Genomic DNA, 19,704 nt, shown 5'->3' on the forward strand with positions numbered 1-19,704 from the left:
AGCTGGTTAGCTTCATCTGCACACAGTCCAAAAAGAAGGGATAAGGGAAATGTTTTCTGCCTCTGCTTTGACAGAGGATTGCTTAAATGTTCTAGGTCTTTTAAAAAAAAAAAATCCTGCATGATTTAGCATTAGTGTGTTTTGTTGTTAATATTAAACCTCACACACCAACTCAGACTGCATTACTGTGACAAACATCTTCTGCCAAAAACTTTCTGGTGGCTCCATCTTCTAGTTGTCCAATAAGATCTCCAGCCTATATCTGAGTTTTGTCTCACCACTTTCAATTACATAAAGTAATTTTTGTTAGTTTCCCCCCGCCCCCACCCAAAATCCTGCAAGTGCCTAACTTCTTCTCTCACCTCTGATTTATTTCTCATTTTTGCATCTGAAAATAAAAATTTAATAAAAAAGAAAACAGCATTTTGGATATGCTGTATTAATAAACTAAGGAAGTATTGTAGCATAATAAACTCTGGTTACAGGTTGTGTTTTCTGGTTTCTTTCAGGATGGACACAAAGACTGGATTTTCTCCATCGCCTGGATCAGTGACACAATGGTTGTTTCTGGTACATTTTTCTGTTTTTAAACTTTCTCAGATTTACTTATTGCCTGCTTTGTCAGTTTCTACAGCCAAGTTCAGTGCCAGTGATCACCCTTTTTCCTGGAAAAGGGTGTTAGCAAATGGATAATAAGGGTTCCATGTTTAAGTTGTATCTGTCAACAAAATAATCAGTGTATAAAGCTTTTTACAGAACATGTTCTTAAGATGCTCTACCAATGGGTAAATGTTCACATGTGTAGGCCATCCATGAATTTACATAGTTAATGGCATACACAAGCACGTCAGAAGGGTCATTATTACACAGGAAACACTCTTTTCAGGGCTCATTGCTTTTGCTCCAACACAAATTTATTGTTTATTATTATTATTTTTTACAATCCACCATATCTTATTTATTAATGACAAGACAGCTATCATTGCTAAAATCACGAGTTGATGACACATGTTGTTTCTGCTGTTTCCTCTTTATCCATGCAGAGCACTTTAAATAAATAATATTAAATAAAAACAGCTTTGTAACATGTGCTCTTCCTGTGGGGAGCCCTGCTTGAGTTTGTTGACACTGAGCTCCATGACTACCTCTGATATTTTTATACATCTATATAAATATAAATATATCGGGATCGCAGTGAAACTGAAGTTTATTAGTAGCCTTTGTTGGCTACAAATAAACTTCAGTTTCACCGCGATCCTTGAGTGCGGTCCTTCTTCGAATGGGAGGAGTGTGTGAATTAAGTTGACACATTGTTGTCTGGGCAGCACCACCCATGATCTGGCTGTTACACGGCAACACCATTGGGAAAAAAATAATATATATATATATATATATATATTCCATCCATCCATCCATCCTAGTGGCGACCATGCTTCCATAGAATTTTTTTTTTTGACTTGCCTATATCTTTGGCACCGTTTGACGAATCTTCACAAAATCCTCTCCCAAAGTGCCCCGGTGATTCTTGTTGCGCACGGAAAGCTTAGGTATGATCCCTAAAGTGAGGGCAGAGAAAAAAAGAGGGGGGGGGGGGGCGCGGCGCAAAAAAGTTGTGTTCCCCATGTTAATTCCCATTGGACCTTTTAGACATGACTACAGCCCTAACCACTGGGTGGAATTACACTAAATTTGGCAGAAAGCTAGCTCTCAGTACACAGATTACTCTTCTGTTAATGTGGTGTTAATCTGTTTAGTAATTTTTGAGAAATTAAAGGAAATCCATATTTGTACATATCTGATCGCAGTCTTTGCGAACAATGACTAGCTCATGCAGGGAAATCCACAGCTCTTATTAGCTCTCATCACTTCAAACCAGGAAGTGTTGGCAGCCATCTTGGGACTCGGAGGGGGGAAGCAGTTATAAAAAATAAATAATTACAGTGAAATTGCGATTACACAGTGTATTCACGGTAAAATAAAATTATTTAAAAAGCGCAGGCTCGCATGCTTATTTTTTATTAAGCCCCTGGGTGGGCCAGGTCCAGGGGCGTTGAATTTGTTTTTTTTTTATAGGTGGGGTGCCCTGGCCCCTCTCCTTGCATCCTGGGGGCCACCACCTCCCCAGGGCGAAATTATTCTTTTATGTGGGGAACCGCCATCTCCCAGTTTTTTTTTTTTTTTGTAATATGGTGTGGCAGGGCGCAAGCCCAAGGACCATCACTTCCTCAGGGCAAATACAAAAAAATGTAAAGGGGATCAGTTTCAGACCACCACCCCTCCCCCAAAGCCTTCAGGACCACCACCTTCCCGGGGCTATTCACACGTGGTCAAGCAGGCCCACTGTCAGAAAGCAGAGTTTTTACCCATCTTTCCTGCATGCATATCTACGTGCAGGGAAGAAAAATTTAAACATTGCTCCAGCAAGCAGAGAGCTGATATTAAAAGCTGCTCCTTGCTTCCTGGAGCAATGCCGACTCGAGAAGGAGGTGGGAGGTGCCTGGGACTGCGGGGGAGGTCTTGAGGCTCCAGCCATGGTCCCGGGTAGCCCGTAAAAGGCAAAACCATGTATTTAAAAAAAAAAAAAAAGAAAGAAAGAAAAACACTGGTGGGACCACAACATTTGCTTCGCTGCACACGTTCACTAAACACTACTGCCTGGAACATCAGGTCCGAAGGGACTGGTACTTTGCCCGTTCAGTCCTGCAGGACTTTCTGATGTGTTCCTTGGTTCGCAGACCCACTTCAGAGGATGGTCTTGCTTGGGTATCTATTCTAAGATCAGAAATCTGCAACTAGAAGTCTCTATCAGATGAACAAGTTACTTACCTTCAAAAATGCCTTATCTGATAGAGACATATTTTAGTTGCAGATTCCTTACCGACCCACCCATCCTCCCTGCTCTGAGAACTAAATTCTGGGGACTAGGACTTCCCTTTCAGGGCCCTAGTTTTGACACAGGCTTTGTAAAAAGAAACTGACGTTAGGGCACCAGGGTGGCATCTATATAGGTCCCACATTATTGTGTCTAGTGCACATGACGCCGAGGACTGGCACGGATCCGAACAACTGCACCTAACAGCGCTCAGGGGTACTGCTTGAGAAAAATCTCCAGATCCAGACTGACACATGGGGGTAAATTCTACGGTAAGGAATCTACAACTAGAATGTGTCTACCAGATAAGGTGTTATTAAAGGTAAGTAACTTGTTGTTATCTGCCATTCCACTCTGCCACTCCACTCTCTACCATTTCACTCCGACACTCCGCTCGACACACTACACCACGTCACTTTACACTGCACCACTCCACACCACCCTGCTCCACTACACGCAATGCCATTCCATGCTACAACACTCCACTCTACATCACACAACTATGACACTGTATGCTACAACACTCTACCCCACTCGGACACTCTGTGTCACTTCACTCTAGGCCATTCAACAATTCTATTCCACTCTGCCCCACTCCACTCGGACTCTATACCCCCTCCTGTACACTACAACACTCCACTCTATGCCAGTCTACTGTGACACTATGCCACTCCACTCTAGGCCATTCTTGTCCGTGCCACTCTGCAACTCTACTCTACTCCACTCTACGCCCCTCCATTCCACTCTACACCCTTCCATTTCACTCTACACCTCTCCAGTCTATGCCCCTCCACTCATCCAGTCTATGCCTCCTCTGCTCCGACTGACACTCCACTACGCCCCTCCACTCTACACCCATGCTCCACTCTTTGCTACTCTACTCTCCACTACTCCATGACACACCACACCACTGTACACCTTTCTGTGCCACTCCACGACATTTTAAACCACTCCACATTATGCCACTCTGTACCACTCAACTCTATTATACGTGCCTCTACACTACGCCTCTCCACAACATAATGCCTCTCCACTCTTCACAATTCCCTCTGTGCCACTCTAACTCACTCCACTCTATGTAACTTCACTCTGCTTCTCTCTACAACACTCAACTACATGCCACTCTTTGGCATTCAACACTACAACACTCTATTCCGCTCTGCCACACAAGGTTCTGCGCAGTGCCACTCAATTCCAGTCTGTGCCACGCGATTCCACTCTACGATACTCCACACCCCTCTCCTCTGTGCCATTAACATTTAGGCATACTGATCAGCCTTGTGTACAGCATGGCTAAAACACATTGGCAAAGCTTGTTTTCTTATGTCTCTAGGGCAACTGTTTGATGACCCACTTGCACTTTTCTCTTGGTATGGGTGGGAAGTTGCTGACATCGTGACCTGCAATTTACCATACTGTGATCCCAGTAACCTTTCCTTTGTCTTCTTTTTATAGGATTCACACTTGCTTGCACATCTTCCATCTCTTATTATTATTTCTTTGCACCCCACTCTTAATGCTTCTCCAAATTTATGAAGTGTTTTCTTTGTTTCCCAGTACTGTGCCTCATTACTTCCTCATTCTTTTTCTTGCTGCTTTTTGGGATCTGCTTAGTGAACTGTTTAGGCAGTGATGTGCTGGGTGAAAGTAAAACTTTCTGGAGATCTCTAGTGAAGACATTTGAGCCCAATTAGTAAGAGCATCAAGATCATTAATATCTTACCAGATCTCTGCACAAACATATTCAGCTAATTGATCTGTGGAGCAGAACAACATGTTTTTATTTTGTGTTAAGAGTTCCTTTTGTATTGGGACATTTTTTAAGTTATTGACAATTTCACAAGTAAGGCAGACGGCCCCATTGTGAATACTAAGCCTAGACTAAGTAACCCACTACCTAAGACAATTAGATTAGTGAAAGAACTGGCTTTTCTCTTGTCCAGTTTAAATGTTACTCTATGTATGCATTCTCTTTCTCCAGATATGGTTCATAGCACATAATTAATACAAAAACAAAAAATCTTTTAAGAGTAGCTTACCTTAGACCTGAAACTTATGTGCGCGTGTCAGCGCGTACTGCTTTGTGATGTTGGTCTGATTTACAACATAAAGAACAGCTTTCAGGGGTACACAAATCGTTTCAAATTTATAAGATTTTTTTGATGCATTTCATTTCTAAGCAAGCCCAATTTATTAGCATATATTTGAACAATTTAGTTGATGTTTTAGAAAGTCTGGGTGTGTGTACAGGTGGAATTGTCAATGTAAATATTAACTTGTTTATGTAGCTTTTTATGCCATTCTTGAATTGTTTCTAAGTGATGCACATAACTGTTGTTTCCATTTAACAGTTTTCAGTATTATCACTTGGGAAGGATATATGGTTGAGTTGGACCTGATAAAATTCAAATTTGACATAGTACTAGTACTAAATGCTTAACTCAGAATGCCACTTTGATTGTTAGTACAGACCTCACCAAGTTTCGAAATCAGAGCTAGACAGTATGTTTGGCATGATTTAAAATATTTTATTGGGGTTACCAAATCCGGACCTGCAACCTGTGCATAGTCCATCAGGTTCTTTATTTATTTGTGTCATTCTCCAGATGCATTGGCCTTTTTAATTTCTAGATACATCCAGGTCTCATGCTACTTCTCCTTGGGGACAGAGCAGAGAGGAGTGCTCAGTCTACTTCTCTCGAAAGAGGCACTAAAGCAGTCTCTTCAAAGAATCTGTCATCCGTCTTTTTGGACCATCGTGCTATGGAATAGTAGAAAGTAGGACATGGCTCGAAAACTTTTCTCAGAAAAGTACACAGCTTTTGCTGTCCTACCAAAACAGTTCCTAGTTCATCTCATCCTTCGTCAGCTTCATGGCTGAGGACACATTATTTTTGTCATATTTATCAAACTGCCAGAGAACAGACTGCTTCCATCACCTATTTGACTACAGGTTTTACCATGTCACTTCTTCTGTTGCATACCTAACCCTGTAAGTTTACGTCTGAGCCTTCAGTTAAGAAAAAGGTATATTTTAATTATGTCAGGTCTTGTTTGAAGATTTCAACTATTTGTCAACTATTGACTTGCTTCATGTTCATTAAACTGTAGTTCACAGTCTAGACATATGGTTTAGTTAAAAAAACTGTTGTATTTTACGAAATAAACACAGAAGCTAGAAAGAAATGTACAGCGTATTGAAGTGTAGAGCCTGAACATGTTTCCAAGCCAACACAGCCCTTGATAGAGGCTTGATAGTGATAGATGAGCACAGTTGAAGGGCAAACATGAAACCAAAACGACTCAGACATCATGAAAGGTGAATAAATAGTTATTAATCCTGTGCACTTTGGCCAGACATCACAAAATCAATAAAATGTATTGCATTTAAGGTAGAGAAACCAATTTTTTTGCCAGGGTAACTAATTTGGATTTTATAGAAAAGTCGACTCTAAGGTAACAGATGTCGCAACAGGCCGTAGTGTCAAAAGAATGTTGGAGTGGCCAGAAACTCATGTCCTAGAGATTCACAGGTCTTGCATTCTGATTGTCAGGTCTTCTACGAACTGCGTGGGATCAATTCAGAGACTTTGCTCTAGACTGGATTTTTATTTTAAGTTTCAGTCAATAAATTGCTCTTTTCCTTTTTGTTTTTCAAATGTATCCTGTTGTGTTTTTATTGTTGGTGTCTTCTAATTAGAGCAAAAGGTTCCATTTATATAAATCCAAACCCCTCATCCCCACTTCTGCCGTGTTGCCTGTGTTCATGATCATGTTCGGTGGCATGGACTCTGGCATCAAGTTGTAGAAGTTTGTCTTGTTTGAGTATCATCAGTAAGTAAACTTGGTTTGTCAAGGCATTTTAACCCCGTTACCCTAGCTTATTGATAGTTTCCAAAACGTATGTCCTTCCTTGTGTCCCTTCAAGAGTCAGTTGTGTATTTTTCTGGCGAGGAAAAGATGGAAATCAGTATATGCAATTGCAGACATTAAGTGGGGTGGCAATGTCATTTCCTCGTCAAAGGGCCCTTCACTGGTAACCCGTAGTCTGCAGCCTACTTAAATAATTTGGTATACTGCTTTTTCACTGCATACTTGTACCATCCACATTAGACCTTAATTATTTGTATGCTTGTTGAGCGTTTTTGCAAAGATGACACCCATGTGGTAAATGATGTATTTTAATAGTTGCTTTAATGTAGTATATCATATGATTAGTCTTTGTTGAAATTGTAAGTCTGTCAGCCCTCCAATGATGTCACTATTGACCTTTTTTTTTTTAATGCCTCAATCAACTTTTTATTGCCAACTAAAACCTTTTCTATGTCAGTATGCTATGAAATAATCTGCAAATCAAAGTATCTTTATTAATATCCTTCACAAAAAGGAGAATAAATAATCTGACAGACTGATAATATTCGTATGTCAACCCTGTAAGCAGGTTTGTATTGAACTGGTTTGTTAAGAGAATTTAGTCTTTAGGTGAGCAGGTATGAAATGAAATATTCAAAAGTTGGTTCTTCCATTTATTCAGGCAGTGCTCTGATTGCTATCATCATTGCCATGGTGATAGCAGTGGTCATCATTGCCATAGTGATAGCTGTGGAAGGCCTTTGCACATTGAGACTGTGGGACTTTGTGTTTTGTTATCTAGGTTCACGAGACGGCTCAATGGGCTTGTGGGAAGTGACAGAAGATGTGCTGAATAAAAGTGACTCAAGGTGCAACATTTCCAGAGTCCCAGTCTATGCTCACATTTCACACACTGCCCTGAAGGATATTCCCAAAGAGAACACTAATCCTGACAACTGCAAGGTCCGAGCACTGGCGTTCAATGACCGCAACAAGGTCAGTGAAGTTTTGTGGCTGGTAATGTGCCTGGGTATATTCCTGCCAATAGAGAGATGTATCCAATTGTTTGAATGAATTTGAACATTTCTCTCTATTGGTGGTAGGGAAGTAGGTGTTGTATCTCCATTTGTCTTAAGTATTTCTTTTTTTTTATTATTGAAAAGGCAGTGAATAATTTGCTATCTGTTGGGGTAATAATTAGCATAACTATACAGGAACAATATTTCGCAAAAGCAAAGAATGCAACCAAGAGAGAGACAATCTGTTGTATAAATAACTTATGATTTTTCTACTGTTATGCATGTTTTTAGTTTTCTGCAAAATAAGGCTGTGGCCTACATAATATTAATGTTTAGAAATATTACAGTGAAGCTGGAAACAGTATCCACACTTGTGTATGTCTGATACCCTTAGGATACCTCTTACAAAGGTCAGGAAACGAAATGATCGAGGCATATGTGGCTGTAAATACACATGCTTAGCATAATCCTGCCATCTAGGGTTGGGCTCGGAAGCGGCCAAGTTGTTATTCTTAAAAGAAAGTCTTTTGAGTCATGAGGTAGCATGATTTCTCCTCTTACTTGTAATGCGCATGGTCATTGACTCCATTGTTAAATTGTTTTCTTCCGCTGTCCGGTTTAGACCTGTGCTCTTCTGCTCCGTTTTGACAAGTCGTGCTAAAGTTTTCTCGGTATGTACCTGCTTCTAACGGTGTTGTCTATCATGGTCCTCTCTCTATCCATCCTGTTCGACTTTGTCAACTTTGTACTGTGACTCTCATTGACCGTGGGCCCTCGTGGGCTTCGCCCTCGCAGCAGTGCTTCTATCCTTGGGTGTTCCCCCCTGCCTCATGTCCATTCAGTGACAGATAGGAAGCCTTTTAGATTTTGTCCTCCGTGTCACTTTAAATACCCACACACCAACCTTTGCCAGTTGTGTAATCTGTGCACTACTTGAGGGCCAAAAACATTTTATGCGACAGACTGGCTACTCCCAGGAGGAACAGGCACAGGTATCTGCTGTGAAAATTCTCCCCCGACGATAGCTCCAACTCCGACAGAGAAGCAAGATCTGCCTCCAGCTCAATCAGCTGTGAAAACCCCCACCACCTCAACATCGACCACAGCAAACCACCTCAGAGGGTAGGGGGCCCATTCTTGCGAGACCTAAAATCATTGCCAGGCCAGAACTGCCTTTGGGCCCTGGTCAGCACCGACCATCTTCTTCAGATACGCCCACCCCCTGCTTGTTGCTGAAAAAATAATCAAAGCCACATTCTTCTAAGCCAAACACTCCTGCCTCAGAGCTGAGTCGAGCTTCAAAGCCAAAACCTTTGGCATCAAAACATTGTGTGATTCCTGCACCAAAACCATCTGCTTTTGAGCTGAAATCTTTGGTGCCCAACATTCAGAGGCGAAAACATTTACATTCAGCAAATCAGCCCATGGTTCCGGGTCTGCTGAACCCCTGCTTCGGAGACTACAAGAGGAAATAGACTCTAGACAGAAGTACATCTTGATATGGACCGGATACCTACAAGACTCCCCACCCCCCTTTCTCCACCCCTCCTTCCACCCCCACCGCCACACACAAACGCACACACTGGTGCTCATCTCTGTAAGAGATAGCTTTCTTTTGAAGAAGCTTTAGATGTGCCAACTACACCCAGGCACAGGAAGAAAATGGACAAGACCTGTGCACATCAACCCACCTCCTACACTGGCTGCACACCATACACCTCATCACCTGCTCATCAAAAAAGGAGCTATAGAACCTGTTCTACTCCACCAAGGGGGCACAAGAGTCTATTCACTTAACTTCCTTATTCCCAAAAAGGATGGGTACCTCAGACCAATCTTGGATCTTAGACGCCTAAACATATTTCTGTTCACCTAGCACATCGCTGGTACCTGGGGTCAGCATTTCCAGTTCAAAGTGCTTCTCTTCGGGGTCACTACCTCACCCATGGTCTTAACCAAATGCCTAGCAGTAGTATCTGCTCACCTGCACAGACAAGGTATGCATGTATTTCTGATGGATACAACTACCTGTGGATTCCTCACCTCATGAATACTCCCATGGCGCCAGCATTCGACGGAAATCTTCTTACTAGTCTCTGCACGTCGACGAGGACGTCACTCTAGCCCACGCGACGCCGTCTGACGTCATACAGGCAATAAGAGGTCCTCGACGACGTGCGGACGTCAGTTCCCTTTTTTCTGTGCATTCGAAACGGTTATCTTCGAGGGAGCAACTGTTACTCTTGCGGTTACAGTGTATATCTTGCTGCGTAGTCTTTCGCTGTGGAAATAATGTCGCAGAGGAAGTCTGGATTCAAGCCTTGTCGTGAGTGTGGAGGCAAGATGTCGGTGACGGATCCTCATTCCGATTGCCTTTGGTGTTTGAGCTCCGACCACGACGTCTCGACTTGTGATTCATGTCAGCACATGAATCCGAAGGCCCTCAAGGAACGTGAGGCGAAGCTGTTTATGGCCAAGTCAAAGGGGAAACATCACAAGAAGTCTTCTTCCCCAAGACATCGGCGTCATCGAGACTCCCGGCGCCGTAGAGAATCTCGGCGTCATTCAAAGGAGACTCGTTCCAGGTCTCCGGATCGGCGCCGAAGGACATGGGAGGTCAGTCCCACGGTTACGCCGCATCCTTCGACGCCGTTGCCCTCTCTGGCGTCTCCAACTTCACCTGGACAGGTGTCGGTGATTGAGGTATTGGAGCCTCAAGTGTTTTCTCCGGCGCAGACGCCGAGGCCGGCGTCGGGGTCGCCTCCGAGACAGGCACCCCAGTATCCGGCTTTTCCCACCCCCAAAGTTACCTGTGGCGCCGGATGCGGCGTCGGTGGCTTCTGAAGATCGGCACCGATCTTCGACTTCGGCGGAGGCATTGTCGACTCCGCGTATTGAGCAACGACTTCATTCAAGGAGACGTGCTCTCCGTGTATTGGAAGAGCAGGAGTACCAACGAGCCCTAGAGGAAGGAGAGCTAGAGGACTCGGGTGATGGGCTGCGTGGACTGGAGTCGGCCAGTGGGCTGGACACTTCCCCTGAGTGGGACCTTTCGTCCCCGGGGGAATATACTGAGGAGGCTGCTTCCTTTCATGCAGTGGTACGGAAGGCAGCTAGTTTTTTGGACCTGCCTTTGCCGGTGGTGGAGGCAAAACAAAACCTTTTGACAGAGGTGTTACATCCGGCCTCAGCCGCGGCGGAGCCTCTGTTACCATTTAATGACGCTCTGCTGGATCCGGTGTTAGAGGTGTGGAAGAGGCCGGCATCTTCCCCAGCAGTTCACAGAGCCGTGGCCAGGAGGTATCGGACGGCTCCGACTGACCCTGGTTTCCTATCTAGGCACCCTACGCCGGAGAGCTTGGTGGTGCAGGCCTCCTGTTCGTCCAAGTCAGCGCCTGGTTCTTTTCCGACGGTGCCTGGGGACAGAGATTCAAAGAAGCTAGAGGCGCAGTCGAAGAAGATTTTTTCATCCTGCAGTCTGGCGTTAAAAGCCACCAATGCAACCTGTATCCTGGGGAGGTATATTCATGCTCTGATGGATGACATTTCCTCTTCGTTTACAGAGCTTCCCCAGGGTCTTTTGGATCTTGTCTCAAATGCCCAGGCTGCTGCGACCCAAATTATCCAGACGGGACTGGATACCACCGACTCGGTAGCCAGGGCAATGGGCACAACTGTGGTGGCAAGGAGACAGGCCTGGCTCCGTAACTCAGGCTTTTCGGCAGATGTACAGTCCACATTGTTGGATCTCCCGTTTGATGGGGACAAACTGTTTGGGGCTAAGGCTGATTCGGCCTTGGAACGTTTTAAAGAAAGCAGGGCCACGGCTAAGTCGTTAGGGCTCCAAGCTCCTTCTTCCACGGCCTCTTCCAGATTCTTCAGGAGGTTTCGTGGATTTGGGCGTGGCTCTTCCTCCTCTTCCTTTCGGGGGAGATATCAGCAACCTGCTTCTTCCCATCCCTATAGATCTTTCAGGGGGAGAGGTAGGGTCCGCACCAGAGGAGCCTCTCAGCAGCCCTCTGCCTCTTCCTCATCCTCTGGCGGGGTGCAGCAGGGGAAGCAGCCTTAGGCTTCCACCATTTCCCACTCACTCCTCTCCTGTAGGGGGAAGATTACAGCATTTTCTCACCAAATGGAAGACTGTTACATCGGACACTTGGGTTCTCAGTATTGTGGGAAAAGGCTACACCCTTCCCTTTCGGGAGTTCCCGCCCCTCATCCCGCCCCGCCCTTCGTATTGTTCAGAAGAACACCTCCTGTTGCTAGAACAGGAGGCGCAAGTCCTCCTTTCAAAGGGCGCGGTGGAGTTGGTCCCGGAGCAGGAAAGGGGTCGAGGAGTTTACTCAAGGTATTTCCTGATTCCCAAGAAGGATGGTCGTTTGAGACCAATTCTGGACCTGAGGATCTTGAATTGGTTCCTCAAGCAGGAAAAGTTCAAGATGCTGACCCTAGCGCAGGTGCTTTTGGCGTTGAACATGGAAGACTGGATGGTGTCTGTCGACTTGCAGGATGCTTACTTTCATATCCCGATACTCAAGTCACACAGAAAGTATCTCCGGTTTGTGGTGGGATCGCAACACTATCAGTTTGCGGTCCTTCCGTTTTGGTCTTACTTCAGCACCTCGAGTCTTCACGAAGGTGATGTCGGTGGTTGCGGCAGAACTCAGAAGGAAGGGGATAGCAGTATTCCCTTACTTGGACGACTGGTTGATCAAAGCCAAGTCCCCGGAGCTTGTGTTGCGTCATCTGCAGTCAACAACCCAGTTGTTGTTCGACCTGGGCTTTTCGGTGAACGAGCCCAAATCTCACCTGGAGCCCTCTCAGCGCCTCCTGTTCATAGGGGCAGTACTGGATACGACATTGGGTCGGGCCTTTCCTCCGCCTCAGCGGATTCAAGATATTCAGGATTTGGTTCCAATGTTTCGAAACGGAGCGGTAGTTCCAGTCCTCAAGGTCCTTCGTCTGCTCGGTCTTTTTGCCTCCTGCATTCTGTTGGTCACGCATGCTCGCTGGCACATGAGGGCTCTTCAGTGGTGCCTCCGAAGGCAGTGGTCTCAACACAGAGGGGATCTAGAGGGTACTGTCAAGATCTCCAGAGATGCTGCTGTGGATTTGAAGTGGTGGATTGCAAGCAACAATCTTTCACAAGGAAAACCGTTCCAGCAGTCGCCACCAGTGGCCACAGTCATAACGGATGCTTCCACTCTAGGGTGGGGAGCTCATCTGGGGGATCTGGAGATCAAAGGTCTTTGGTCTCCAGAGGAACAGATTTTTCACATCAATCTGTTAGAGTTACGGGCTGTACGTCTGGCTCTCAAGGCCTTCCTCCCTTCCCTTCGTGGTCAGTCGGTACAGGTCCTAACGGACAATACTACCACGATGTGGTACATAAACAAGCAGGGAGGAGTGGGGTCGTACCTTCTCTGCAGAGAAGCTCTTCGACTATGGTCCTGGGCAAAGGACCATCGGATTTGCTTGATAGCAAACCATCTGGCCGGAGTCTTGAACGTGCGTGCGGACAGTCTCAGTCGCCACTTCTCGGCAGACCACGAGTGGCGTCTCCATCCAGATCAAGTCCGTTTAATCTTCCAGAAGTGGGGGTTTCCTCGGGTAGATCTGTTCGCCACTTGAGAGAACGCGCATTGTCCGTTGTTCTGCAGCCTTCAGTATCCGATGCAGGAAGCATTGGGGGAAGCGTTTCAAATGACCTGGTGCGGCCAGTTGCTTTACGCGTTTCCTCCCATACCCTTGATTCCTCGAGTATTGAGGAAGATTCGCCAAGACCGGGCTCTAGTAATCGTAATAGCTCCGGATTGGCCAAGGAGGGTGTGGTACTCCGACCTTCTCCAACTCTCAACGTGCCCGCCGCTCCGTCTCCCTTTCAGGGCAGACCTCCTCTCGCAGTCGCAGGGGCAGGTTCTACACCCCAACCTCCAGAGTCTGCACCTACATGCCTGGAGATTGAACGGGGCAACCTGAGTTCCTTCTCTCTCCCGCCTGAGGTAGTGGATGTTATATTAGCGGCCAGGCGACACTCCACTAAATCTATCTACGCTAATAGGTGGTCTAAATTTGTTGCGTGGTGTGGAGAGAGGCAGATTGATCCTTTACAAGCTCATCTATCGGACGTTTTGTCTTTTGCTCTATCTCTGGCGCAGAAAGGTTGTGCAGTGGCTACCATTAAGGGTTATTTATCGGCCTTGTCAGCCTTCATATGTCTTCCAGACCAACCATCTTTATTTAAATCCCCTATTGTTATCAGATTCTTGAAAGGTCTTCTAAATCAATATCCTCCAAAGCCATTCGTTATGCCGCAATGGGATTTGTCCTTGGTCCTGACTTTCCTTATGGGGTCCCCTTTTGAACCTATGCATTCTTGCCCCTTGAGGTATTTGGTTTTAAAAACAGTCTTCCTGATAGCTATAACATCAGCAAGGAGAGTGAGTGAGTTGCAGGCCTTATCAGTAAAACCCCCTTATACAACTTTTTATGGGGATAAGGTGGTGTTGAGGACCAAGGCTGCTTTCCTCCCGAAGGTTGTTTCACCCTTCCATTTGGCTCAGGCAATTACTTTGTCCACGTTCTATCCTCCGCCTCATCCTTCCAAAGAGGAAGAAAGACTGCACCGTCTGGATCCAAAGAGAGCGTTGAGCTTCTTTATCAATAGAACAAAGGATTTCAGGCTGGAGGATCAGCTGTTTATTGGATACGTGGGCAAGAGGAGAGGAAAGGCAGTCCACAAGAGAACACTATCCAGGTGGGTTGTTCTTTGCATTAAAATATTTTACTCTTTGGCAAAGAAGGATCCTCCTGAGGGCATTAGAGCTCATTCCACCAGAGCTAAGTCGGCCACTTCGGCCTTAGCCAGAGGTGTTCCTGTGGTCGACATCTGCAAGGCCGCAACTTGGTCGTCCCTTCACACTTTTGCAAAACATTACTGTTTAGATTCTGAGGTTAGAAGGGACGGCCATTTTGCACGGTCAGTGCTGCAGGATTTCTTGGTTTGACCATTTAGGCACCCACCGCCGGGCGTGGTACTGCTTTGGGACTCTATTCATGAGGTGAGGAATCCACAGGTAGTTGTATCCATCAGAAGAACGAGTTACTTACCTTCGGTAACGACTTTTCTGGTGGATACATTAGCTACCTGTGGATTCCTCACGGTCCCACCCGCCTCCCCGTTGCCTTTATGGTCTTGCCAAGTAATCCTTGAGTGCGCTCCTCTTGATCTTTGAGGGTGCAATAGATGTATATATATAATATATTTATATATATATATGGATATATGTGTATATATTTTTATGTATATACTTGGTGTGTGTATATATTTTTAAAAGAAAGAGTTTTATATATATATATATATATATATATGTACATAAAAAAGATTTACAGTTATTCATACAATGTGGTGTATTTTTACAATATAATGGATGTTGCTTTGTTCTTTCATTGCATTGCCTGGTTGTTCTCATGCACGTAAAAAATGATTGGTACTGACGTCTGCACGTCGGCGAGGACCTCTTATTGCCTGTATGACGTCAGACGGCGTCGCGTGCGAGACAGTGACGTCCTCGTCGACGTGCAGAGACTAGTAAGAAGATTTCCGTAGAATGCTGGCGCCATGGGAGTATTCATGAGGTGAGGAATCCACAGGTAGCTAATGTATCCACCAGAAAAGTCGTTACCGAAGGTAAGTAACTCGTTCTTCAGGTAAATAGGATGCAAATTACAATATCACGGGGGCCTAACCTCTAAGGACTCACAGCAGTGAGGTTGTCAGAAGAAACATTTCTAACAGAAAAAGCATGCCCTTCCTTAGTCAGGGTTTGATGTACAAACTATAAAAAACAAAAAAACGTAATTTTGATGCAAATGAAGCACTGATGTGAACAGTCACATGTTGGAGAGACATGAATCACCCCGTCACTGCAGCAAATAAAAGCTCTCAAGTTTCAGAAGTCGATGGGTGAGGAGCTCGGCACTCTAGATCTTTGTCTTTATAATCCAGAATTTGGAGTTGCCTGGAGCTCATGTTAAGTGCTCCAATACTTCTCCGAGTTCGCGGTAGAGGGGAAAGAAGCACAGGGGGAGTGGGATGGGAAAGGAAATTGTACTTTATCGTACCGCGAGCAGTGGACAGCCACTAATTAAGTTGAATTAATTTGTACTTCATCCATGCTGCACTGAAGGAACGGAACTGACACGATGGACTTTGATGCCCAATTAAAAGGCTGCATTGATGAGTGAAGATGGAAGTGAACCAGTGGTAAGTAAAGGCGGGCTCCAAGCCCCTAACTGTGAACTATACCCCTCACAGCAAACAGTGCATGCTTGCTGTTAGGCAAGACCTAAAAAGGAGCTACTTCAATGGCCTTCCTGGGAAACATACCTTTACTTGACTTGTAAAGTAGCTACATGGTCTACACCACATGCTTTTACAAATCATTACTGTGTAGTTGTACTGGATGGTCAACAAGCGAATGTGGGTCTAGCAGTTCTATGTATACTTTTACTAACAACTGTAACTCTCACAGGTTAGCTACCACTTACAGAGGGTTACTGCTTTACAGTCTATGCTAAGCATATGTATCTACAGCCACACTTGCGTCAAACGGAAAAAGTTACCCAGTACGCATCTGTTCATGGCATGTAGTGCTGTAGATTCACATGCACCCACCCTCCTCCCACACACCAGTTATTGTTAGTTACTTTCACTATTTTTCACAAACTACTTTTGCATGGACATCTCCTTATACCATGCTTCGCTTCACGTCCCATCCTCAACTGCTTTGCAGGAAAAAAATCTAAAAATTGAGTCGATGATCATTCGTATTACCAGCAAGAGGAGGAGTCACACTTCCTCGTGACTCAAAGACTTTCTTAGAAGAAATACAACTTGCCCTCATCCAAGCCCAACACTAGATGGCAGGATTATGCTAAGCATGTGAATCTACAGCATTACATGCCACAAACAGATGCTTGCTGGGTAAGTAACATTTCCATATGAGCCTTCCTGTTCAGTTAATATTTTTTTGAGTGAAGTACTTGTTAGCACATGCGTCACTGTAATAGACATTCTATTACAAATGGCATATTGTCAAAATTCTCAGTGAATCAAGTGGAATTCAGTGACATGATTCTCTAAATTTCTGAACTATGTATGTCACCATCGTATCAATGGTCTCACCTGGATTTCTTTAAGGCCTTTTTCTGAAGGTGGTTCTAGGCTATGTGACTGTTTAGTTGCATGTGTTACATTCAAACCTTTTCTAAAACATGCAGGTCCATCTTTGCTTTTACTGGTGAGACTTGCTTATATAACTTTCCCTGTTGATACACTTGCGTGAAGTAAGCTAGAAAGAACTATAAAATCTAATTTAAAAAAAAAAAGAAAAAAAAAATTGTAAGAGGATGGTGCCGAATGACATACCAAGTGGCTTTGCTTGACTGTACTCCCTGGTTAGCCTTCCTTCACCTCTGGCTGTGAACACATTGACACCCAGTGATCCACATAATGGGCCTATTGAATGTGTTATTCAGTAGGGAGCCTTCAGAGACAGCTTTAGTTTACTGAGGTGTAGTGGAGACAGCACAGTGCTGATGGACAGAACGTCCTGACAAACAGATATCCAAAATGTCAGACACGACATTGTGGAAGTATACAACAGTTGCGGGGGTCGCTGGTAGTGAGCTATGCCCTGCTAGACTATGGATTGCTAATTGTTGCCAGACAAGTTGGTAATTGAAGTTCTTCCTTCTTTGACAATGGGAGCCGGTGCTTTGAAATAAAAGTAGGTGTTTCTGGTGGGCCAGGGTCAAGGTCGGAGGAGGAACAGCTTCCTTCCGGTGCAGCAGACGGAGGTGCGTTGTGTGCAAAAATTGAAGCACTGGTGGAAATTTGACAACAGCGGTCAAAGAGAGACAAATATGATCTATTTTCAGTCCCATATAAGGAGAATGAAAGGATCAGAAGAAAAGAATAGAGAAGTAGCGATTGCTAACATTTTGACAGAAATTATGGGAGTCTTGGATTTGATCAAGGGAAAGTTGGACGGGATTGAGATGGCTGTTACAGGAGTGGAGGTTTCAAGGTGTCTGTAGTGGAGGCAACTAAGGCTGCTTTCGGGGTCGTCATGCAGATGTTGGGGGACGGCTTCTTTGAAATCAACGTTGAACTGCAGGACATTGGAATGTTGGAGCAGTGAAGTCCCTTTTAATAGTAGAAGGCAAAGTTAAATCGATTTAATGCCATTAGAGTCCCTAATAAGCACATTCTGGGGATCCCTTCCATTACTGCTTATCAAGGTGTCTCAGAGATCATTTTGTTGTGGTTTATTTAATAAAGTCTGTTGCATGTAATGTTTCAGTTAATATAAATTAAAAATGGATTGGTGCATCTTTTGTTCCTCTAACTCACCAGGAGGTTACATTAACTAGACTTTGATGGATGAGTGTAGTGCCCTCAATTTAAAAGAAAAAAAAACAAAAAGCACGTTGCAGGTAATTATTTGTTCACCTCTTTTTGATTTCAATCTTTACTATAAGTTTCCACCATAATACTTTAACACTTAAATCAGTAAACATTCGATTCCTAACCGTGTTTTTTTTTTTTTTTTTTTCTTTTTTTGACATTTCAAATGCCACACATCAGTACTTGTGTCCCATTTACAGGGGCTGTTTGTCCTAAAAGAAAAACATCAATTTGTATGTTTGTATTCACATGCCCTTTTACTGAAAATTACACTAAATTACATATCCCCACTTAGATCAAAAACTCTGTTCTTCGATCACTGCTGTTTACCATCTTACCATCAGTGTTTAGATCTTTTATCAGTTACCCGGAGCACCTGATGCCCCAGCACCATGGTGTCCCCCCAGTGATGAGAAGAGTGTTTACCTTTCAAAACTCCCAAGGAAAAGTTAACTGTGGTTGACCATACAATTATGGTGAGTTTTGCCGACCCACCACTGCTTGGTCCTATTGTTAACCTTGATTTGTGGCAACTTCTAAAGTAAGGATTCTGATACTAATACCAGCTGGTTCTGCTGTTGCCAGACATGAGAGCAAGAAGCAGTACAAAATGCCTATGCTTGATGGCAGGCATTTCAGTGTGAGATGCTGCCCTTAGGAATAGCTGATTTTCTGTTGATCACATTCAGATTGAGCATCATTCGGAGAACCAAAACCTCCATATTTTCTGATCCAAATGCATGAATGTTTCCTCTGGCATTTGCGAAGTCATCTGAAAATAGGCTGTAGCCGGAGTGATATTACATGTGTTGACATTGTCCTATTCCGATATTAGCTCATGTTTATATCCGCTGTATGATAGGGGAGCTCTGTTGGAGTTATATTTGCAGTATTGTTAAGTGTTTGATATTCTTCTGATTTCTTCCAGTGCTCACCCCCCCCCCCCCCACCCCCCCCCCCCCCCCACACACACACACACACACACACACACACACACACACTTACACCAAATGAAAGAGTGGATGAATGAGCTGATTTTTAAAGTGCCAACAGATGCTCCGAAGGGAGTCCCGGTTCTAGCCAAATAACTAGAAACCATGAAGCATGCATTCCTTCTTCTTATCCCAATTTAGAGGATTTACCATTGTTTGGTGAGTTTTTGATGTGATACAAAAACATATTAGTGAGAAGTATTAGAAGTATTGCTGGATGCTGGTAATCGTAAAGTGGTTTGACACAAGAATTTTCTGATGAATTTGTTAGATTCATATCACAAATGTAAAATAATTGCAAACAGATCAAAGATTTTCAGACCCCTTATGAGGGCGGACTAGAGGTCAGTCTGTTTACTAGCACAGACTGCAGCTGGTCATCTTTCTAACCATGTCATGAAGAAGCTGAAGTAATTTATAGGGCAAAGACTGGTTCACCAGAAAACAGCTTTCTAGTGCCACTCTTTCATTATACTCTTTAACTGTAATGCATCTGTC

At 44.3% G+C, this 19,704-nt stretch overlaps 1 protein-coding gene across 1 annotated transcript in view; it reads left to right on the forward strand.

Annotated features, from left to right (window-relative positions):
• Positions 1–19,704, forward strand: part of DCAF12 (DDB1 and CUL4 associated factor 12) — a 150,652-nt gene that overhangs the window by 81,081 nt on the left and 49,867 nt on the right. The window contains exons 4-5 of the mRNA XM_069216673.1: positions 510–570; positions 7,527–7,720. Of these exons, the coding sequence (XP_069072774.1) occupies positions 510–570; positions 7,527–7,720 (255 nt within the window). The remainder of the gene's footprint in view (positions 1–509; positions 571–7,526; positions 7,721–19,704) is intronic.

Source organism: Pleurodeles waltl, chromosome 1_1 (genome assembly GCF_031143425.1).
Source record: "Pleurodeles waltl isolate 20211129_DDA chromosome 1_1, aPleWal1.hap1.20221129, whole genome shotgun sequence".
NCBI classification, from domain to species: domain Eukaryota; kingdom Metazoa; phylum Chordata; class Amphibia; order Caudata; family Salamandridae; genus Pleurodeles; species Pleurodeles waltl.